General features: G+C 35.0%; 2 protein-coding genes across 3 annotated transcripts in view; one reads left to right on the plus strand and one right to left on the minus strand.

The window, feature by feature from the left end:
• CDC73 (cell division cycle 73) overlaps nucleotides 1-25,112 on the minus strand; it is an 88,984-nt gene that overhangs the window by 23,331 nt on the left and 40,541 nt on the right. The window contains exon 11 of the mRNA XM_061185289.1: nucleotides 1,127-1,184. Coding sequence (XP_061041272.1) covers nucleotides 1,127-1,184 — 58 coding nt within the window. The remainder of the gene's footprint in view (nucleotides 1-1,126; nucleotides 1,185-25,112) is intronic.
• On the plus strand, nucleotides 16,356-23,393 carry B3GALT2 (beta-1,3-galactosyltransferase 2). 2 transcript variants are annotated; one of them, XM_061185286.1, is made up of 3 exons: nucleotides 16,356-16,922; nucleotides 20,834-21,004; nucleotides 21,427-23,393. In XM_061185286.1, the coding sequence occupies exon 3, from the start codon at nucleotides 21,550-21,552 to the stop codon at nucleotides 22,816-22,818; it is 1,269 nt and encodes a 422-aa protein (XP_061041269.1). In that variant the 5' UTR covers nucleotides 16,356-16,922; nucleotides 20,834-21,004; nucleotides 21,427-21,549; the 3' UTR covers nucleotides 22,819-23,393. The 2 variants fall into 2 exon arrangements, with proteins under 2 accessions (XP_061041269.1, XP_061041271.1); XM_061185288.1 differs by lacking the exon at nucleotides 20,834-21,004.

Genomic DNA, 25,112 nt, shown 5'->3' on the forward strand with positions numbered 1-25,112 from the left:
TAATATTTATTAAATTTAATTGCTCTTCCTTATACTCTCATTAACACCTTTTGGTATGGTCTTCTCTACTGAAAAATAGTGCCATGGTCCTGTCATCTGAAATAAATTACATCCAATGTGCTCCAAATTTAACAAAGATTTCAAACAAACCCGTCATTTAAAAAAAAAGTAAATACTAGTCATGTCAAGACCCAGGTTTATGGATCCAAGACACAGTGAAAGAGCCTACAAAACCATCCCAATATAAACCTCTTAACATCATGCTTTTAAAGTGCTTCCAGAAATTTGAATACCTGTAATCTACATAATTTTAGCATTAGCCTATGTGCGAATGTACTATGAATAAAAAGATATACAAATCTGCACTACTGACACTAACAAACTGAAAAGGAAGATCACCCAGTCAAATTCCTGACTGTGCCTTTTCAATTCTTTTCATTTTCTTCATAGCCACTTTTAACAGCACTGATACTATGCTAAATGCAAAAATAAAACAAACGAACACTAAAATCAAACCCAATGAATATAGCATTCATATCTACATGCATTTATAAAGATCAATCTTTTTAGGTACTAGGAAGAGGAAAAGAAAATATTGCTAACATACTGGGTTGCCAAAAAGTTCGTTCAGGTTCTTCCATAAGATGTTACAAAAACCCGAACAAACTTTTTGGCCAACCCAGTAACTTCAATACTACCCTTGCTTATTAACATACACATTTTAAAAAATGATTACAGAACCTAATATGCTCAATAACACAGATATCTGAAAATCTAAACATCAAAGCTGTTTATCAGTCTATTAAAATTATGGTTCTATGCTTCTGTAGGAAAAAACAAAAATCACATCCACCATACTATCATGGAATTCAAACAAGGAATTGATGGGGGAATGGGTACATAATAAATAGCTTTTTAAAACATTCTTCTAAAATCTTAAAAACATTTTCTTAAAAATTTTCTTTAACTCTTCAACTATACCTATTTACTCAAGTAAATGTTCTTATACTAGTTTTGAAGTATTTTAAGTAAAATTTCAATTCCTTCAAAGCATTATACATTATCAAAAATTTTCACTGTCATGATTATAGAAAAAAACAAAAATCAAAAAGTTTTATATTTTTACCTGGTCTTGGTACCGGTTGTGCTGCAGGAGTCTGCGTCTTACGGGCTGAGGCACCCTCCTTTAAAAGAATAAAAATGGGTATGTTAACGTTCCTTTGCATAATAAACACTTTCATTTAATTACTGCAAAGAAATTCCATAACTCTGTCTCTCTCTCAGTCACTCCACTGAACATGCTATGAGTTTTAAAAAAAAAAAAAAAAAAAAAAAAAGGAAAAACCTCCCCTTATCTTTTATGCTATTGGTTGTGAAGTAGTAAGAGAAATCTTTAGTGGAAATATATTTAAATTGTTACCATTCAGTAGTTATTGTAAGTAGGTAGTATTTTTCAAATATTCAATGATTTGCTTAATTGCTGACAATTATAATATTCTCAGAAATGTCATTACCAGTTTAAAAATCAAGTCAATCTTTTCTTCCCTTAAAGAGTCTCAAAATGAATAAATGATACATAATCTCACATTAGAAAGATGAAAAGTGTTACTTTGAGTTCATTAAAAAAAATGCAAATATTTCAAATTAAATGCTTTTAAAATATTCAGGGGAAATAATCCATTTATAAAGATGAGATTTGTTACATTTAAGAGTGGTTGAAAATATCTTAAAAACTGAATAACAAATCTCAACTAATTACTAAGCATGTAATATATACAAGGAAATATGCTATGTATTGAAGTACATCAATTATATACTCAAGAATAAATGCCTCTGAAATGCTTAAGATACTTCAAAAGTTATCTATATTTAGTGCAATAGTTTCAATCATATTCACACTAAATTCTTCATTAAAACATTTTTCTTTATAGAAAGCTACAAGTGTAAATTTCAAAAACAACTAGTAACTCATGGAGATTTTATTCTAGTTGTATTCAAGTGAAGGAAATTTGATAAATATCACGGAAGTTACATAAATCCATAATAATAAAACTCACTACTACAACCACAGAAACATTTCTAAGGAAGGCCTGCTAAACAATGTTAATTTTAATCATATTAAATTTTTTTCAAAAATTTGGAATGGTAAAATCATTTGGAATGATAAGCTATCCCAAAGCATCTTTATTTTTTTAATGATTATAAAAATTAGTACCAACACAGAGAATGTATTTCACTTGGAATTCAGTGGGATTCCTGGCATTCAGTTAAAAAGCCAAAGAAACCATTCTTTACTGCAAAAAATAATAGCAGCAGAGGCAACAAGCAAAAACTTTTTGGGGAAAAAAGGTACCTGAAGACAGCAGAACATCCTTTCCCAATATTTTCACTATTATGCATTTAGTTATACATTTTGTGGTTGAAACTGAGTCACTCTGGTTGCTGGTTTCATGGATGTGTTAAGTTTGTGAAAATTTGTCAAGCTTACTAATGATATGGTCATTAGACTACAAGTAAATTATATTCAAGTAAAATTTTAAATGTAAAGAAAGTCAGTTATTATTAAGGTTGAGAGCATATTAAACATTTAACTTCATTTAACGTGCTGAAATTTCTGATTTATATTTTTCTCTAAGTTCGTGTTAGGGGACACAACGGCTTTTACTCATCTTTGTAAATCTAGTACCTAGAACACTCAACAAATATGTGTCATATTGAACTGAGTCTAGACTTCTAAAAATCAGAAGCCAAGGGATAATCATTAAATAGAAATCAACTGGACATTATATAATAAAATAACAAGATTAAGCTTTAACCATATTACTTTTAAATCCTTATATGTAAATACAGACTCATTGGGTATGGTTTAAGTACACAGAGAAGGAAGAAAAATAAAGAAAATGAGACAGGAAAAACAATGAGCACACACATATGGAGACCTCCTTCTGTCTGCATTTGACTATAAGGCTAGTGAATCCAAATCAAAGCCCTCTTCACCTGAATAGAGTAGACTTAGATAAAAATCACTAGAATACAGCACTATGTGCATATTAAGAGAACTATCCAAACCAAAACTGATCCAGCTGACTACTAAAATATACCTACACTATATGAACAAAGAGTATGGCTCTTACAGCATGGGTCAGCAAAGGGGCAAGCATATATATGTAATACGAAAAAAAAGTCTTTTCCATTACAAATTATTACCCTTAAGTATTTCTGTCTACAAAACTAGACCCCTTTAAATATCAATAATGGGCATTTTATGTTTACCAAGTAAGCAATCTTTGCTTGATGACCCTTTCCCATTCCAAATCATTCCTTTTGGCAATAAGCCCCTGGTTCCTGGCCACTGGGCAAGACATATGTCCTGGGCTAGGTCTATTGAGAGTTCTTCTTTGATATGTGTTTTATAAACTGGAGCTCGCCAGTCACAAGGCTATAAGGAGGTTAAGTCTAAAATGACAGATAACCATGTCTCTTGACTCATGGAGAAAACCCATCTGCAGAAGGACATAATGAAGTTACTGTTAGGGAAAACAGTGACTGAAACCGCCCTGGCCAGGCAAGGACAGTAACAATCTGCATGAGTTATTTTACGACAGAAGATCCTGTAAGGAACACGGAACTAACAAGCCACCACCAACCGGAAGAATATGGGAAAGGTCAAAAGGACAGAGGAGATGCCAGTCCACATGTCCTACCAACCTCCCAGAATCCTCCTCACTGGAATCCATCTTGGCTGAGCGGTTCCGCGCGCCACCAGAAAGGACCCTGAGTCAGAAGGATGGGCCAGAGACAACCCGGAAACTAACCCCATCACCATAAAACCTGAGACTGCGAGCCACGTGGCAGAGCAGTCCTCCTGGGTTCCCTTACCCTCCTGCTCTCCGCCAGGACGCCCCTTCCCAATAAAGTCTCTTGCTTTGTCAGCACGCGTGTCTCCTCAGACAATTCACTTCCGAGTGTTAGACAAGAGACCACTCTCGGGCCCTGGAAGGGGTCCCCCTTCCTGCAACACTACCAGCATGCAAGAAAACAGTCATAATATCTATCTAGTTCTAATGGCCTGTAAGACCTATTCTCCTGCTAACGCTTCTTGATTCTAAGAGCCGTTAAAATCCCTCATCTCATTCCATGCACCCCACACAATTTTTGTCTTAACTAGTTGAGCAGAATCTGTTAATTGCAACCAGAAGAGTGTTATCTAATTTTGTCTTCTCAGATTCACTGAAAATTCTGAGTTTCCAAAAGTCACTATAGTATAACTTTGCTTAATTCTGAAGTAAACACAACAAATAAGCTCAAACGCACACGAACATACACAGCTATGACACTTCAGTAGGCTGTGGGCTCCTGGAATGAAAACCGGGAGACCTTCGCTAATCACGTCATTAGTTCATGGCCATTTCTAGGACGCCCTAGCCAATACTAGGAGCTAAAAGCTCATTCTACTCTGACCTGCATTATTTTGAAATAAATTTGTAGAAGTCATTGCATAAAGGACCTCAGAAACCATATAATCCAATCCCAGCACCCTTTACTCTAAAGATGAAGAGACAGAGATGAAATAGTTTTTCAAAGGCTACATAGTGGTATATCTGGCATATATTAAAAAACAGAAATAATAATTGGCAGTAATGTGGAGTACACCAACAGTTCTGTATTTTTAAAGATATTTGGATTGGGGGGAAAATACTACTCAGCTGGGAAAAGAAAAGTATCAGCACAAAAACAACTAGAAGAGCTGACAAGTTGTGCTAACTGGAGAGGAAAACCTGCTTTCTCTTAAAAAGTCAGAATCATTACAATTTCACTAAAACTTGAGGCATTCTGGAAAAGAAGTAACTGATAAAAAGGGATGGGGGAAATAGTGATAGAATCATATTTGCAAAACGTAACAAGACAAAGTAAACTGTTTACAGTCCTTCCTTGCCTTCTTTTAGCAAATGAGATAACCTAAAATCTTCTGGTATTGGGAGACAGAATAGTGGTATTTGCTGCTTAAACAAGTAGAAAATAAAACCGTAATATAAAATATCATAAGAAAGAATATTTGTAACAAGTATCAGTATGCAAAATATACTATATTTAATTTTGAAAAATGCTATTTATATGAAATTTAATGAAATACTGAAATTGCTTAATGAGGAAAACATACAGAATATATATGCAGATTCTAGGAGTTTATAATCTACCTCTCTGACTACTGTATTTATGAGAGGAAAAGTAATATGTTTTAAAAAGTAAACAAATACTAATTTACAGTTGCATGTTTTTTCTTTTTAAAAAGTAACTAAGTCCCATCAAATCTGGATTTGATATTCAGAATTCCCAAGTATCAGGATTTTTTTCTTTCAGCAACTGAATTTTTAAGTTCACTGAGTGAGTCTTCAAGTACTGTGGAAAAACTATGTACAAAAAGGAAACCGCAACTCTGAGCAAATCACAATGAGGCTGAAAAGCACTAAAGGTTTCAGGAACAAAACACTTCAACACAAATTTTAAGTAGACTTGTCATAACCTGGGGGCATATGTATACAATGTTTGCCAGTACAGAAAAGAGCTGACACATTTCTAAAATATAGTATAGTATACCTATACAGGCATACCTCAGAGATACTGCAGGTTTGGTTCCATACTACTCCAGTAAACTAATATCACAATAAAGTGAGTCACACAAATTTTTTTGGTTTCCCAGTGCATATAAAAGTTATGTTGACCCTATACTATAGTCTATTAAGTGTGCAATAGCATTATGACTTTAAAAAATGTACATGCCTTAATTAAAAAAAACTTTATTGTTTAAAAATGCTAGCCATCCTCTGACAAGACAGGGTTGCCACAACCTTCAATTTATTTAAAAAAATAATGCAAAACCTGCAAAGCATGTAGTACAATAAAACGAGGTATGCCTGTTAAATATATAGATTTGATACCTCTATCAAATTTCTCATTATGCTATATAATTACTTGTCTACTTCTTCCAACCAGACCATCAATTACTCGAGGTCAGGGACTGTCTATCACATGTCCAATGCCTGTTATAGAGAGCCTGATGCATGGTATATATGCTTAATAAATATACATTAAGTAATTAATTAAAACAAATTCATGCCTTAGCATTACTAATTTACTACTGTTATACTGGTTAAACTGCTTTAATCTGTTAAATGAAGATGGTAAAAGTATCATAAAAGATTACTGAGAGAAACAAAATTTATTTATTCATTCCACATACTTTCATCGAGAGCATCAAGTACCAAACAAGAAACTGGGAATGCAGCAGTATAAACAGAAGCCACGTGGTCCCTGCCCTTATGAGACTGGCAATCTAATGGAGGAAGCCAGTGACTGAATAAATGAATGAATAGAAGTTTAAAAATTAGAAATATAATTACATATGTATTTAATTATTCATAATGTGCATATATGTGTATTTGTCTGTAAGTGTGTATGTGTATATATGTCTGTGTGTCCAGCTCACTGCCCAAAATAAAGAGGGACTAATAACTGTTAAACCATCTTCTTTCCATAAAGAGACATTCTCTATACAAAGATAAGAAAAGAACTAGCAAACCAAATTCAGCAGCATACTGAAAAGATTATATGCCATGACCAAATGGGATTTATTCTTGGAATACAAGGATGGCTCAACATATGGAACTCAATCAGTGTAATAAATCACATCAACAGAATGAAGGGAAAATAACCTCATGATAAAACTTCATGATCATCTCAATTAATGCAGAAAAAGCATTTGACAAAAGTCAACATTCTTCCATGATTTAAAAATTAAAAACCCTCAACAAACCAGGAACAGAAGGAAACTTCCTCAACATCATAAAAGCTATATATATATATGAAAAATCCACAGTTAACACCATACACAATGATGAAAGATTGAAACCTTTTCCCCTAAGATCAGGAACAAGATGTCCACTTTCCCCACTTCTACTCAACATAGTACCTGAAGTTCTAGCCAGAGCCATTAGTCAAAAAAAGAAATAAAAGACATCCAAAATCTGAAAGGAAGTGATAAAATTATCTCTTTACAGATGACAAGATGTATATGTAGAAACCTAAAGATTCCCGGGGTGGGGAGGTTGTGCAGGGAACAGACGCCCTACCACAACTAATCAACTATTTCAGCAAAATTGCAGGGCGCAAATCAACACACAAAAACCCACTGCGCTTCTATACGCTACCAACGAGCAATCTAAAAAAGAAACGAAGGAAACAATCCCATTTGTAATGGCTTTTAAAAAATCAAATACTCCGGAATAAATTTAACCAAGAAGCAAAAAAACTTGTACACTGCAAACTACAAAGTGTTGCTGAAAGAAATTAAAGCCATAAATAAATGGAAAGACATCTATGTTCATGGACTGCTAGAATTAACTATATTAAGATTTCAATACTACCCAATGCAATCTACAGATTCAACACAATCCCTGTCAAAATCCCAAAGGTGTTTTTGCAGAAAGAAAAACTCATCCTAGAATTTATACAGAATCTCAAGGAACCCCAAGGAGGCAAACTAATTTTGAAAAAGAACAAAGTTGGAGGACTACAACTTCCAGATTTCAAACCTTACTACAGAGGTACAGTAATCAAAACACTGTAGTAGCGCATAAAGACAGACCTATAGACCAATGGAATAAGACAGCCCAGAAATAAACTTTCACATACATGAAAGGTGCTAAGTCCATGCAATGGGGAAAGGACAGTCTTTTCAACAAATGATGCTGGGAAAACTGGATATGCACATGCAAAAGAATGAAGTTGGACCATTATCTTACATCATATACAAAAATTAACTCAAAATGGATCAGAAGCCTAAATTTGAGAGCTGAAACTTTAAGACTTATAGAAAAAATCAGAGTAAAAGCTTCATGACATTAGATTTGACATCAGTTTCATGGATATGATACCAAAAAGTACAGGAAACAAAAGAAAAACAGATAAACTGGACTTCATCAAAATTAAAAGCTTTTATGCATCAAAGGACACTATCAACAGAGTGAGAAGTCAACCCAAAGAATGGGAGGAAATACTTGCAAATCATTTATTTGATAAGGAATTAATATCCCAGACATTTGGTTATAATACTATTCTGGATGTGTCTGTGAAGATGTTTCTAGATAAGATTAACATTTTAATCAGCAGACTGAGTAAAGCAGATTGCCCTCCCCAAAGGAGATGGGCCTCATCCAATCCACTGAACAGAACAAAAAGGCAAAATAAAAGAGAATTCACTCTGCCTGGCAGTGGTCAAGCTGGGACATGGGTATTCTCCTGCCTTAGCCTCAGACTGGAGCTTACACCACCGGCCCTCCTGGTTCTCAGTCCTTCAGGCTCAGACTGAAGCTATACTATCCCATCAGCTTTCCTGGGTCACCAGCCTGACGACTGTAAATCCTGGGACTTTTCAGTCTCCCTAAGCATATGTGCCAATTCCTTATGATCTATCCTATTGATTGTTTCTCTGGAGAACCCAAACTAATACAGCAATAAAAATTTGGATCAAAAGAGAGGAAAAGACAGTGAGACAGAACACAAAATCTTTAAAGAGGTATTCTTTCATACTGGGAAAATGTCAGGTTTTTAAAAATTATTTATCTGTAGATTAAAAAATTACATCCACATGAATGTAGATGAAATGTTAATCACAGCACTGCAATTAGAAACAAACCAAAGCATGTGTACTGATCTCCTTTAACACCAAAGTCTATAATGCTCACAGACCTTCTGGTACAAATGAACAATTCTTTCTCACTGAGTTTTAATAAAAGCATTATCATTCTCACTTAAAACTGGCAGAATTGTTTTTATAGTGGCAGAGGGATACGGGTAAGGTAGAAGGTCCACAGGCTCATTTGTGTAGCTTATGGATCCACGGACTAAAAACAAATACACTGATGTTAACTAGAGACAGAATAAATCAGTGTAAAAAAAAAAAAAAAAGCTTGATTTACAAGTCTTGAGCTCTAGGTTCTAGCTTTGGCCCTGGCACATTAAGAGTAGACCTTCGAGAAAAATCACAACCTCTCAGGGTCTTAGTTACTTTGCCTGTAAAATGAGGAAACTAGATTTTGAGATGACCTCAAAGGTCCAATTCTGCTCTGAAATTCCATTATTCTAATGTAAGTAATACCTTTTCACTAGGAACAATGCCATTACAGTACAACCCGAAGGGTCCAATTAACTGATTAAGTTTGAAGACATAATTCAATGTGAGTTTCTTCAAACCCATACAGCTTATAATTTTGCTCTATAGCCTATAAATTTGCTCTTCTTTTGTTTCGTGTGAATAAATAATATTCTCCTGCCCAGCTCCCGCTACCAAAGGTTACACATTTGGAATTATATTAATTTCGTTGTTTTGGGAACCAAAGATTATAGCTACTGGCAATATAGGTAGAAAGAGAAATAACAATATTGTAAGCTTTAAAAGAAAATATTCAATGTTTTACCATTTAATGATTCAAGAAACTGACTGAGGAAGCTAAAATAAAACACAGACCTGTACATACTTAACTATCTGAAATCACACATACTACAGGCAACTGAAATGTCGTGAAACATTATAAATTCCAGAGATGTTAATAAATACAAATTCTGTGAAAAGTTACAGAGGAAATATAGATAAAACTCAAAGTCTACTATGAGGATATTTATGAAAAAGAAACATACTCAATATGTTAATTAATAAGTAATCAGGGAGACACTAAAAAAATGGAGGGTACAAACAGAAATATATAAATTTTCATTTTTTTAATTTTAGTTCACTAAAACTCAGCAACTGTACTATCTGTGAGCCCTCTTTTTATTTATTAAAAGGGGATAAAATATTAGAAATACATAAAAATTAAACAGATAAAAATGTAACATAAAACCAACTACAGGGCTTCCCTGGTGGCACAGTGGTTAAGAATCCGCCTGCCAATGCAGGGGGACACAGTTCGTGCCCTGGTCTGGGAAGATCCCACATGCCTCGGAGCAACTAAACCCGTGCACCGCAACTACTGAGCCTGCGCTCTAGAGCCCGCGAGCCACAACTACTGAGCCCGTATGCCGCAACTACCGAAGCCCGCGCACCTAGAGCCCGTGCTCCACAAGAGAAGCCACCGCAATAAGAAGTCCATGCACCACAACGAAGAATAACCCCTGCTCGCCACAACTAGAGGGAGCCCGCGCACAGCAACAAAGACCCCATGCAGCCAAACATAAATAAAATAAAATAAATTTATTTAAAAACAAACACACAAAAAAAACCAACTACAATTGGGAAGATCAAAAGTATCAAAGCGGTGAAACTGAGTGAGACCACAGTGAATTGTACAAGACAATCTGTACCTGAAGGGAAAAACTGTAAATAACTATATAACATTTACTTCTAGTTATCTGTGCCATCTTTATAATGATTTGTGTACCCATCAAGTCTAGAAATCCCTTGAAAAAAAGGAACCTAATGATGCAGTATCTCATATGCTCCTGTAATTTGTGTATATGCTTAATGTATTTGCTGAACGTAAGTGAATCCGTTGGGCATCCTCTAAGAAATTAGGGAGGGGAAGAAATCAAACCCTAAAGTCAACCCTTACCCCTTCCTAATCCTATAACCTTTGCCTGTCTCTTTTGCAAAGTTTTGAAAACTTTGCAAAGTTTCTTTATACTAAAGTCCCTATTGCCAACCAGACCATAAACAATCATTCTGAAGACAGCTACGTACATGAATTTAGAATCAAGTATACTCAATGTTCCCAGGTCACCTTTAAAAAGCCCTTTGGGGAAAACATTCTATTTAGTTACTTCTGACTTTTGCTTTCGTTCCTTATCTACTAAAGCTATTAAATAAGAAGCATTTTTCAATACTAATAATTTATATTTGGGTAACTATGCTTCTTTGTGAAGTTTTAGTGGACTTGTAAGTTCTAACATATTATATCTACCTGAATTTACAAACTGTCACACTTTGTAATGAATTATTAGTGTTAATATTTTTAAATACTCTTATGTGCTGGGGAGCAGGGAGTCAGGAGTAAGCCGCCTGAAATAATTTAAAGGTGCAGACCTAGCAGGCTTCAAGACTCTATGTAAGAAATATTTTACACTGACCCCTCTAACAATCTAAAATTAAATGCACAGGTAACGTTAACCTATGTATGTAAAATTTTTAATGGAAACCAATATCCTAGCAATATACTCTGTATTACAATTATGTTTTAGATTCATTTAAAGAAGGTCTCACACAAACACACACACACACACACACTGAGACACTCAGAAGGCCTTGCTGTTTTCAAAGAGTGTCTCCTACACTACAGACTACCTTCCCTGGCCACACTCACTAAATGCCCTTCAATTATTTTGTCAGCCAAACACACCTTCCCTCGTAAACTTCTAGAACACCTCCTAGGAAAGTAGTATCAAGCCCAGTACTGCCTTCATTGATAACCCCAGCTCTAACCTCTAAGACTATTCCATGTGTGCCAAATAACAACTGAAAGATTCAAGTTGATTCGTGCTAAAAAGAAACAGCTATGCTACCGAGAAACCAAAGAATATACAAGCAAAAAGGCATACCTCGTTTTACTGCACTTTGCAGATACATTTTTTTACAAGTTGAAGGTTTATGGCAACCCCATGTTGTCAGATCATGGTTAGCATTTTTTAATTAAGATATGTACATTGTTTTTTTAGACATAATGCTATTATCACACAAAGTATACTGTAAACATAACTTTTCTATGCACTGGGAAACAAAAAATTCATGTGACTCACTTTATTGCCATTTCGCTTATTACAGTGGTCTGGAATTGAACCCCAAATATCTCTGAAGTATGCCTTTACTATTTTTTTAATTAATTAATTAATTTTTTGGGGGGCTGCATTGGGTCTTCGTTGCTGCACGCGGGCTTCCTCTAGTTGCGGCGAGCAGGGGCTGCTCTTCGTTGCGGTGCACGGGCTTCTCATTGCCGTGGCTTCTCTTGTTGCAGAGCACGGGCTCTAGGCGCGTGGGCTTCAGTAGTTGTGGCACGTGGGCTCAGTAGTTGTGGCTCGCGGGCTCTAGAGCGCAGGCTCAGTAGCTGTGGCGCACGGGCTTAGTTGCTCCACAGCATGTGGGATCTTCCCAGACCAGGGCTTGAACCCAAGTCCCCTGCATTGGCAGGCGGATTCTTAACCACTGAACCACCAGGGAAGTCCCTGCCTTTACTATCAAAGTACTTGCCAAATTACTGCTGATTTTAGATGCTTACATTTTCCCTTAGGATCATTAACAGTTTGTATGAATTAAACCAGATAAAGGTGTCTACAGTTAGTTTTGAAAGAGACTTTTAAATTTAGCTCTGCTTTCAAGTCTAAAGAAATTCTTAAACAATATGAGAAACTGCAGCACAAGCTTGTGAAAACTGAAGGAAAGAGTAAGGCAGGCAAACACTGACACTTGTGGTCATTCTGAGATTGCTAATTTGCAATCACCTAATTCCTGCTTTGTGAGTTCAACGAAAAGCAAAACTGGTTCATAAATCTTATATTAACTTCAAAGGAAAATGCCAAATTCTTAATAAACACAATAATTTTTTTCAAAAATGGACAACTACTAATACTAAATAGCCAAAAATATGTTATTTGTCCAAATCTTTTATGTAATGAAAAAGATGTCATCTGATTTTGAGTCAAAACAGTCAAGAGGTATAAACTCCAAGCAAACACTGCTATGCAAAATTGCTGATTGATCTCAATAAAATTAAAATTGGTATCTAAATAACTGTGTCAAATGGAATTTTTCAGAGTACTACGTTGGAAATTACATCTAATCCAAAACATTAAGATTTTTCTCCAGCACTGGAAAAAGATAGCTAGTTCTTCAGGTGAAATAAATGGCATGCATTTAGGGGCCAAAGAGTCAGACTAAAGCACAAACAGGAATGGAGACTAATGTAGGGAAAACCAGATTCATGTTCCCCTCCTCACATTACTCAAGGCTATTCGCTCATTCTCAGTGAACAGAAATCACCCACCATGGTTGAAGTGTTCTCCCCACAACCCTTTTCCCCTTATTCTTTTTACCAAGGACATTTAGTTGAATTTATATAGATAGATGAATAGTATAATACTTGTCTTTCCTATTACATATTGAACAAATCTGTACCTGATTGATCATGTAATAATCACTCGGAAACTATTAACAACATGAATAAAAAAGTAATAATTATTTCTGTACCCAGTAGAAACTAAGAGTTAGGAGGCATAGCAAATCCTGCCTTTAAATTCTGACTCCTTAGGGGATATTCTAGACATGCCCAGGAAAATCCTAAAATGAGCCTGGACAATGCTGGCCAGAATGCATATATAATAGTAATATCCATCTATTTTCCCACCAGGGATGTGTTCTAAAATTGAAAAACAGACCTATGCAAGTAAAAATTACAAGACATTTATAACTATAAAACTTAACAAAATAGCTGACAGTTTGCTGAGTCTGACAAAGAAATCTGTCACATTTACTGAGAAAGTTTAACCATAGAAATCAGATGTTAAAAGAAATTAGACTAAAGGAAGAACTTCTACAACCCTGCCTGTCATAAGATTTTTACCATTTCTCTTGGCTGGAAACATGCAGGTTGCTAGAAAAAGTCACTAAAGGAACTTTTATCTCACGTCTGCTGTTCTTCTGTAAAGTTCCTAACCAGCTTAACTTAAACATAAGAAACAGGATGCAGTTGTACCTAGAAGTTTAAAGTAAATTCTGATTCAGTACACAGGTACCCTTTCATTAGCTTTCAGGAGTCTCCTTTGCTGTGTAAACACTTTCCCCATCGCAAGCACAGTTGAGACAATAGTCCGCTGGGAATTCAGGGGCTCTACCTAATACTGCAGGGAACCACTAACCAGCAGGTTACCTATGGAGTTCTCTTAATAATCAAGATCCATAAGAAATCCAGTGGGCATCAAAAAAGAGTCCAATCAAAAGAACAGCACAAATAATTCCTTTATCCTTCCTGGAGAAAGGGCAGGGAATGTAACTAAAACATCTTTGTATCTCTAACATTTAATAAGCTGTGCCTAATTGCAAATGTTGGCACACAGTAGTTGATCAGATATGTATTTGCTGACCAAGTGATTAAAGCAAAAATACAAACATCCATTTATACTGCTATGAAGGATCTCTGGGTATGCTGTGCTAGTAACAGGTAAAAAGTCCCACAATTTCTCCAGCAGTGCCATGCAGCATAATGGTTACGAAGAGAGGATAAGGACTTAATCTTGCTTTAATTCCCAGCTGGACTCTTTCTCATCACTAATCATCTGATATTTGGGATAATTAGTTTACAACTCTAAACACTGGTTCCTCATCTTTAAAATGGGTATTACAATAGTAAAACCATTATGAGAAAAAAAGTCATTTATATAACAGCTCTAGTAGGCTTAGCACACAACATGAATTTAGTCACTGCTGCTAGTTGCATAGTCAAATCCTACGTCAGGAATTATTGATAAATAATGATCTATTACAAGCCACTTATACTTTTATAAAGTAAGTTATTTTAAGTAAGCACTTAAGCATTACTCTGCCACCTAAGTTTAATTTAAAAAAAAAAAAAAAAAAAAAGAGTAGTGTGGGCTTCCCTGGTGGCGCAGCGGTTAAGGATCTGCCTGTCAATGCAGGGGACAAGAGTTCGAACCCCGGTCTAGGAAGATCCCACATGCCGCGGAGCAACTAAGCCCGTGCGCCACAACTACTGAGCCCACGCGCCACAACTACTGAAGTCCACATGCTTAGAGCCCGTGCTCCGCAACAAGAGAAGCCACCACAATGAGAAGCCTGCGCACCGCAACGAAGAGTAACCCCCGCTCACCACAACTAGAGAAAGCCCGTGCGCAGCAACGAAGGCCCAATGCAGCCAAAAAATAATTAATTAATTAATTAATTAATTATTTAAAAAGAGAGTAGTGAGCATGTAATATGGGTGGACTTAGGGACTAAATGCCAAGAAACCTGGGTTTTAGTTCTCTCCTTCACAGTTAACCAGAAAAAGTCAAAGCTCTAGGCCTTACATTACCCATTTATAAAACTCTTATTGTTCCTTCTAACATTTCTAGGAAAATCACATACACTCCTTTAAAAAAGTCCTAGGATTCCTAAAACTACAAAACACATTTCATCAGCTATACTAAAAAACATAATGAGGACAAAAAAATTTTTAATATTAGAGAAAATGTAAATCTATATTTGAAATAACACACATTACTGGGGAAGATAGGTGGGATGAAAAATATATGACTACAAATATACAGTGTAAGTTTCAAAATGGTAAATTTCTATGAGTTAAGGTCCTTAAAGTCTCAGAGGAAAAACTGATAATTCAGGTTATTTAAAAAAAAAAAAAAAAAAAAAGGACAATGCCCCAGTACTTGCAGAAAAAAAAGCAGCAAGGTGCCCAACAGACTAATCATACAAAATATTTCAGAGTGAATATCTAGTGTTTACTGAAAAATTTGCTTGATGGCAAGTTACTAAACCATCCTGAAATATTAGGACAAATAAATATGATTAGTAAAACCTCATTACCCACCAAGAAGATCCCATACAACTGTGCTTTATCCATTACATCATTTTGTTGAATTCCGCCATACATGTAATTTTAAAGAAAAATAAAAATAAAAAATAAATGCTGACATTAAAAAGTGATTAAAAATAAAGTTTTGCTGCCTTCAACAACACTAGAAACCACACAAGAGTAAAAAAGAAGTGGGCTGTATCACAGCATGTGTCAGTAAAGGAATCTACAGCAGCTGATTTACATAAATCCCAGAAAATGGGGGGGGGGAAGATGTCTACGTTACTGATTAAAAATGATCTATGAGCCGCAACTAGATATTAGTAAAACGAAAATCAGAACAATTTGAGAAAAAAAACTTCAAGGGAAGGAGTACACTGAAGGGGTTAAATTACACTAAGTTACATATCAAAGCTTATATTGCTTATGCCCTATAAAATCATGTAACATGAAAACCAACATCTAACACTGAAAACATTTAGAAAGCCCGTGCTTGAGCATAAAGTAAAAAAAAAAAAAAAAACAGGAAATAAGCTGGAAAAAAATAAAATTATAACCATTCATTTCATAATCATCCCATTTTTGCATTATTCACTCATCACTACACTTACACTGAATATATATAATTTAGCACATGGAAGCAAATCTCTAAGCTTCTCCCTACCTTAGGTTTTTAGTCAAAATGAATGCAAACCATCACGTGGGATTCAGCCAAGCAGTGACGTTCAATTCTGCTCTGTCAGAGAGAGCATCTGTCAAGCCCACATTTAAACGGCTGCCTGCCTGTGCAGCAGCTGAGGAACCCTGGATTTCATATTACAGACTAAAACCCTGGTAAAACTGCTCAAAATCCTTCCTGCAGCTGCCAGGCAACAACGACAGAGAGTTAAATCCTGTTCTTCTCCAATACAATTGAAGCACTCCATTCTAGCTCTGGCTGCTTTTGATTGCAGCTCAGTGTTCTTACTAGAAATATGGATACTGAGAAGAGAATACAGCACTGCATTGTCCGGCCAGGAAAACAGCAGATGTAAAAAGCTTCAATGCATCAACTGTCAGCAAGAGTCGACAGTGCTCCAAACAGAACGAACCACCACAGCTCTTTTGTTTAAAGAAAGAGAAAGAAAATGAAAGAAAGGAAAAACCTCAGAAGACCAGGACCCATATGAACAAGAAGGGGAACTCGAAGACAAGCAGACAGATGGACACTCTGGACACTGTGAAAGGCAATCGCAGGAGGCAGACTGCTGGGGGAGGTGCGCATGTTCGATAGCATCTTGGCTGAAGTGACGGCGTGCCAAAAGTATCTTCAGTGGGCATAACCCTCGCCACATAAATGCCTGACCAAGGAAGGTATGTCGATATCTTGTGTGGGATACTCATTTAAATGTCTGTTACTTTTTTATAGCCCTGGAGGCACTAGTATCTAATAAACAAGTTCATACAGCTCACTGTCCTTGAAACTATGAAAGGGTTTCTAAATATATGATTTTAAAATCTGTCATTGTTTAGAAGACAAGCCGTCACTGCTTTATTCAAGTAAACATGTAGCTTGCAGTAATTATGGATTACCGAAAAGGCAAACAGTAACAAGATGTGCTTAAAGGCTTCTCTGAGAAATTAAACTTTAAAAAAAATCTGAAGCCCTCTAAAGAAAACATAGCAATCCCTTATCAAATTAAGTCAAGTTGAATCCTTATCCAATAAATTAAAGTGCTCTCTTAAAAATGGCCATCAAAGAGGTCAATGCAGTGAAATTCATTAAATAGTATCAAAGATGATCTTAATATTAAGAGCTTTTTCAGTCCTTTTAAAACAAAACCTTAATACAGAACAGTTTTTAGTAACAAAATGTTGCCTCCCATTCCCATCTCCCTAAATAAAGATAACTTACCAACTCTGAGACTATCAACAAATTTTAAGTACCACCGAGCTGTAAGATACTAAAAGGAAAGCATTTGCACAGGATCACAGAAGGCAGTGTGCATTTCTGCACAGCACACCACCCCAGGAGATTTGCATGTCCACGAATACAACTTTAAACAAAGAAATATCAATACTTGCTAAAATTACCCCCTTTTAAAATAGTGAGCTTTTATTTTAAGCAACAGACTGATTCTAAATGATCAAAATATAAGACTGGTTTTGGTGATCATTTTTAAAGTGAAACTCAAAAACATAATATGAAAATACTCTGTCATAAAAATATCCATGTAACAGCAATACAAGGTCAAAAAATTAAACTTAAATGTAGCCACTGTGCTTCCAGGCTATATAAATATGTAATGATGAACTAACTGGCATAGTATGTGTGTGCAGGGCAGAAATAAATCTAATAAACTATTTTAGTAACAATCATAGAAGAGCAACTCATGGCTCAGGAACTCGGGTATTTCTAAAATTTTTTTTACAGATCGTCAAAGATCCTGATTTTTGCTCAATTTTACAGCACAACTCAACCTATTATTTAATAATCACAAAAGGCAAACATTTGTAAGACATATGTAGGGATTCCATTCTAAAGTTAAGATTAAACAAGTCTATCAGGCCCTATTATTATTAGAGCTCAACATCAACTCTCATAGTATGAATTTTTATTCCATTAAGGAATGAAACCAGATGGTATTAAACAAACAAAAAAAATATGGTTGTAAAAAACCTCAAGTCTCTCTTAGTACCTTTATCTCTCAATGTTAAAGTCACCTATTAAACATTTTTATAAGCTAGCTATCTCAAAACAAGAGTGTAGAGTTTTTTATTCAAGCATCCCTTAAATCTAGAACTGTTCCCACAGACTAAAGATATCATCACTTTTAAAAGCCAAATAATAAAAACAGCATATGTGTGTGTGTGTGTGTGTGTGTGTGTGTGTGAGAGAGAGAGAGAGGGAAAGAGAGAGGGAGAAGCAATGGAACATTTTATAGTAACATCCTCTCCATGAGCGTCAATCCATAAGATGTAAATACATATTAATAACTTGATAATATTACCATAAAAACCCATAAGAGATAAATCAAAGCTATTTCTATGCTGAAAATGTAAAAGTGCAAAACTATTTAGAATGTCAAAATATTGTAACTTTCTGGTCTTGTTCCCACTTCTTAAGAATTAATGTACAACAGGCAGTAACTGGAGAATAATTTTATCTTTTAATAAAAGGAGGAATAGTTACTTTAATTGTACTTTCTTTTTAACAGTAAAATTATGATAAATATCTGAAAAATGTTTAATGAAGAATTTTTTTAAGGCTAGACACATGCACTACACTTACCAATGGGAGATTAAGAAATGAGTATATATGGATTTCAAGCCTGAGCAGCTGGATATTTACAAACATACAAATATCATGAATTTAAATTAAGATGCATCTCCATCACCTATGGCTACAAAATCACATAGGACCATAAACTACATGTATGCCAGATTACGATATATAATAATGTGCTGTTTTCTGTAACATTGAAATACTTTAGAAACATCACTTCAGGTATAATGTTTTCATAAAAATACAATTTACTAATATATTTACCTTCATTCATTTTTTCAGTCCTTTATTCAAACATGCATTCAAACATCTGACCTTCTATTTATTGCTTCTTAAACCATCAAATTTACACTTTTAAAAGATCTAAATGATTATAGACTTCAACCAGATTCCAAGCATTCTGTATCAAGAGAAAGCTGACACATTTAATTTAGCTTTGGAATGTTTAAAATAGATTATCAAATAAATTTTAAAAGCAACTTTTGTTTCTTTTAAATTTACACACATAACCCTTATATCTACTGGCCTCTTTACGGGGTGGAGGGAGAATTATTACTATTTATCTAATCTTCCATTTGAAAATAAAAGCTTAGAAAGAGTCTCCTCATCTGAACACAATGGCCAACTATTTACAGTGTAAGGAGGAGAAAAGCGAGTCTCTAAACCAGAACACTCAGCTCTGCTATTTTCAACCGAGCTCACCACAGATCTATGTTTTACTGGTACGGTGAAGTGTCTTGGTCTTCATCAGAGTAATGTGAAATTAAAATTCAGGTAAATAAATTCTAATAAATAACTAGATTCTATTTTTTTTAAATCTGAAAACTTAAGGAAAAAAACACACTGCTCCTATCTCATAAAATGATTAAATAATTTTTACATTGGAGAAATACTGTAACTTCTAAAAGCACTACATAATTTCAGATACTAGAAATTATCAAAAGCTAGTGCCTGTACTATTACACTTTAGAAATGTTTGAATTCCCACCTACTTGCTCCTCCTAGTGGCTTTTGTTAGAATAGTAGTCTAACACTTTCCATCAATATTTTCAAAATACTTCACATTATATGAGTGTTATTCTAGTTATTCAATTATATGAGGACTTCCATGTAAATGCCATTATTTTCCCCAAATAATTAAATTTCTTATCGAGGTTAAGCAAATTCGGTATTAACCATAAACCTTTCAATATCACAGGCTACATAAACACATTCATGTGTATATATAATTTCAAATAAACAAACGCTCCTACAATGTTTTTAATTGACCAGTTTTCTTTTACATAAAGAAATAATTTTCACAATAAAAAGTTGAAAAAATTAAAATTACACAAAAAGGTTTTTTTCTCTTTTAATAGAATTCAAGCTATATAGCTCCTTATCCATCCTTTACCCCCACGCCTTGATCCAGAAAAACTAAGAGCAAACTGAAAAAACATGAACAAATTTGTGCTATGCACTGAAAAAACTTGTTCAAAGACCAGTTCTTAATATGCGGCATCGTGAACTTCCCATATTGACATCTCATAAATTTTTTTTTCTAAATGTAGGGCTCTAAGTGTCATGCTAGCAGAAGTCCTAAAAATGTAAAAAATTCTCTACATGCAAATTTAGAACACAGCATAACTCAAAAATCTTTTAAGATGCATTTTGTGAAATTTAAAATTTTAAATAGTTGGGGATACAATAATACCTAGTGTCTATATTTTGTAAGAAATCTGAAAAGACTGTTCAAAGCAGTTCTTTGTTTAATTCTAACATGGAGATTCAATTGAGATACGTGATAGTACTCTGTGAAGTCCACCGATAATTAAAGATAATTAGTTGCTATATTATAAAAATCAATCTTAAGTCTAAGTAAGGACAATGATCTCCTGAATACCTCACGTTTGAAGTGGAAAGTTAACATGAGAAAAGGGTACTTGCAAATGTCCATCATTTAGTACTGTCTTAAAATCCTGCACTGAAGTTACTGAACCCTGCACATTAATTCTGACAGGTGCGTCTTCTCACTGACTTTCTCGACACAGTAGGGGCCAACGGAAACACGCCAAGCAGTGTACTGTGACTAGCAAAACTCTGCCATAATCAACCGTGCACCGTCTGTCCCACAACTGATACATGACCATTTTACAAAAAAGGCCGCTGACTGTGCACCATACCACCAACGGTATGTCAAATCAATTTTAATTAATGCCAATAAATTTTCCATCTGCTCTCAGGCCTCCTTACATGGCCTCTCTCAGGGATCTAGCAGCATTTTCCTCTTCTCCATGCATACAACTTTTAATCTTTAACTTAAGTCAACAAGTACAAATGACCAGAGCTACTGAGACGATGAAATAAGTGGAAGAAAATCAATCCATTCACCTCTCTTTAAAGTGGTCACTGTGCTCCAAAGGTGTATTTTTAAAGAAATTAATCCTGTTCTCAGGATGTTACGTTGCCAAGGGAAGACAAATCATAAACGTTGTTCCTGGGTTATCCTATTTTCACAGCTTAAAAATTTCCATGTGCCCTAATTTTATTAGTCTCTTTCAAGCAGTTCTGTGATATTTCCATGCCGTAAACGTTTATGCTTCATCTTTATAGAATGACTGCGAGGGAGACGACGTGACTGCATTAGAAAATGATTACCAAAGAACAGTACTGATTCAGGAGAAGAACACATTCTCAGCCACCGATCTCTCTCATCCACTACTGGATATTTACAACATGCTTCAGTGGAGAAGAAGACACTGCTGCCTTGCAAAGATGAGCTGGAATGCCAAAAGGTCTCTGTTCCGCACCCATCTTATTGGTGTACTTTCTCTCGTGTTTCTTTTTGCTATGTTTTTGTTTTTCAATCATCATGACTGGCTGCCAGGCAGAACTGGATTCAAAGAAAACCCTGTGACATACACTTTCCGTGGATTTCGTTCTACAAAAAGTGAGACAAACCACAGCTCTCTTCGGAACATTTGGAAAGAAACAGTCCCGCAGACTCTGAGGCCTCAAACAGCAACTAACTCCAATAACACAGATTTGTCACCACAAGGAGTTACAGGGCTGGAGAATACACTCAGTGCCAACGGAAGTATTTACAATGAAAAAGGCACTGGACATCCAAATTCTTACCATTTCAAATACCTTATCAATGAACCTGAAAAATGCCAGGAGAAAAGCCCTTTTTTAATACTACTAATAGCTGCAGAACCTGGACAGATAGAAGCTAGAAGAGCTATTCGGCAAACTTGGGGCAATGAAAGTCTAGCACCTGGTATCCAAATCACACGAATTTTTTTGTTGGGTGTAAGTATTAAGTTAAATGGCTACCTTCAACGTGCAATACTGGAAGAAAGCAGACAATACCACGATATAATTCAACAGGAATATTTAGATACATACTATAATCTGACCATTAAAACACTAATGGGCATGAACTGGGTTGCCACATACTGTCCACATATTCCATATGTTATGAAAACTGACAGTGACATGTTTGTCAACACCGAATATTTAATACTTAAGTTACTGAAGCCAGACCTGCCTCCTAGACATAACTATTTTACTGGTTACCTAATGAGGGGATACGCACCCAACCGAAACAAAGACAGCAAGTGGTACATGCCACCAGACCTCTACCCAAGTGAGCGCTATCCTGTCTTCTGTTCCGGGACTGGTTATGTTTTTTCTGGAGATCTGGCAGAGAAGATATTTAAAGTTTCTTTAAGCATCCGTCGTTTGCACTTGGAAGATGTATATGTAGGGATCTGTCTTGCCAAGTTGAGAATTGATCCTGTCCCCCCTCCCAATGAGTTTGTGTTCAATCACTGGCGAGTTTCTTATTCAAGCTGTAAATACAGCCACCTAATTACCTCTCATCAGTTCCAGCCTAGTGAACTGATAAAATACTGGAACCATTTACAACAAAATAAGCACAACGCTTGTGCCAACGCAGCAAAAGAAAAAGCAGGCAGGTATCGCCACCGCAAACTCCACTAGAAAAGACAACTTTTTTTTTTTTCCCAAACGTGCAATCTGTAAAATATTGCTAAAAGCATGTATAGTTAAAACTGATCACATCCATAGGACAAGTTTTAGTTAAAACTCATGGCATAAAGGAATCCAAAAATATTTTTTTAATTTCTGAAGAAGGTAATTCTTAAAAACACATGATATAACAAAAAGGTATCCCAAACAATCTACTAAAAATCCACATAAGGGGATTCTGTGTATTAACATGCAATAACAGGCGTGCATACATCAATGGTTCAACTCTTACGTTAGGGGCCAAGAAGGTGTATTTGCATATGTTTTCCACATAAATTTTAATTTAAGAAATGGATACAGTCAAAAGACCCTTCATTTGGGATTCAGTTTTTCATTTCAATATATAATTAAATGTAAATAAAACATTATTGTCAATTTTAAGGAAACTTTATAATTGTGCAAAGGACAAATTTTGACCTATTCTAGGGTTCTAAAAACCATATTCCATGCAATAAGATTTAGTTGAATTATTCCATAAACATATTTATAAAGTTCAGATGTTTCATCAATGCAGTTCTCATCTAAGTATTTACTTTTTAAAAACAATTGAGATATTCATTTTCTTTTATCAATACACACATATACTGGGGGAATTTATTTTGACATGACGTGATAAAATGTGAAAAAAAAATCAATGTGTCTCAGGCTCACGTTTTTATAAAAAAAAAAAATTAAATGTTTCAAAATAGAACATCTGTTCCCTCGCTGGTGTTCAGGGCCAAGCTAGTACTTCAATGATTTACTCAGTCAACCAGTTACTGCACTCTCAAGGAGCATCACCACTTAACTTCAAGCATATCTGAAAAAATCTATCATTTTCCTCTAACTGAAGCAAAAGTGATTACTTACAGGCACAAAGAGGATGCACTGTTGAAAAAAGATAAAGGATAAAGAGTGCAGCGGCAATTTCATTCAATACATTTTAAGATGCATGTCTGTCAAACTGCAACATATGGGAAGTTTATTTCCTGACAGCAGGTGTACACATGCCAATACTTAATCATTTTACGGCACCTACTTCTTTCTCTGAGTGCCAAGTTTACAAACCTGCAGTTTTTAATTTGGTGGATGACAAATATTCTGCATCACCGATTAAAAACTTTTCTGGGAGGGATGGGGGAAAACTACAAATGTTTGATGAACACTTGATTCTACGATAAACAATGTATACAATGCACTTTTATCAAGTTTTTAATAAAAAAGGTAAACAAAAAACCTTTACTGAGTGTTATGGTCCAAATTCTTCACAATAATTTTGTATGGCTCCATTACAAATTTTAAAATCAGGAAATACTAACCCATTAATTTTAAAACAGTGTTTTTACTTTAAACAAGTGTATAAATTTATCAATCTTGCTCAGTGAGGATGTCACTTATCCTAATTCTAATAACAATCATTTTTATCCTTGATTCTATTCTGAAGAGTTATCCACCAAAACAGAATTCTAACATGTTACAGTTCAGAATCACAGAGACTGTTTCAGTACTTATCATTTAATGCATTGAATTCTATTTATACTCAACTTATCTCCCACTTTCAGTTCAGTTGTCTAAGTGTTCTATTCTACATAGAATAATTCTGAATGCTGAGCTAAAAAACCCCCCAGCTCTTGGTAAGGTCTGTTTTTCACTTAATTTATTCTGTATGGTTATAAAAAGACTAAAATTACTAAATACCAAAATTACTAAACAAAGGTCACACATAAAAGGATAATACCAAATTAGATAAGTGTGATGAAAGACAAAAGGAATCCTTCCCTCAGTATAGAGTAATCCTCTCATTAATACTTCAGAAGTTTTATTTTTTAAAAGTATATGTATATGCACGTGTGCATCCACAGGTATGTACTCAGAAACAATGCAAACACTATGTGTACAAATTATTATTACAGTGCAGTATCTTTAAAAGATAGTATTTTCCTTCCAGAAAAATTCAAGTTTAAAAAAGATGACTTGGAATCTGATGACACTCCAAGTTCTCAAAGAGCACTGAATCAAATAACAAGTGTTTTAGTACTGCTGAAAATCTTTATTTTAAAATAAGTATTCTGCTATTAATTTATTTTTGACCTTCCATTCTGAATATGCAAGCTGATTTCAGCAAAATATGATTTTCAAATTCATATGATATTTAAAACTACAGTATGTAAACATCTCACCAAATATTAATTGTGCCTTATTCATGCCCAGTACTATGTAATTTTTACTATGCATGAAAATACAATTTTAAATGACAGCACTTGCAT

The sequence above is a fragment of the Eubalaena glacialis genome, chromosome 3, assembly GCF_028564815.1.
Source record: "Eubalaena glacialis isolate mEubGla1 chromosome 3, mEubGla1.1.hap2.+ XY, whole genome shotgun sequence".
NCBI lineage: Eukaryota > Metazoa > Chordata > Mammalia > Artiodactyla > Balaenidae > Eubalaena > Eubalaena glacialis.

What these genes read in the sequence shown, in the direction of transcription:
- B3GALT2 (XM_061185286.1), top strand. Translation starts at nt 21,550, where the DNA reads ATGCTTCAGTGGAGAAGAAGACACTGCTGCCTTGCAAAGATGAGCTGG.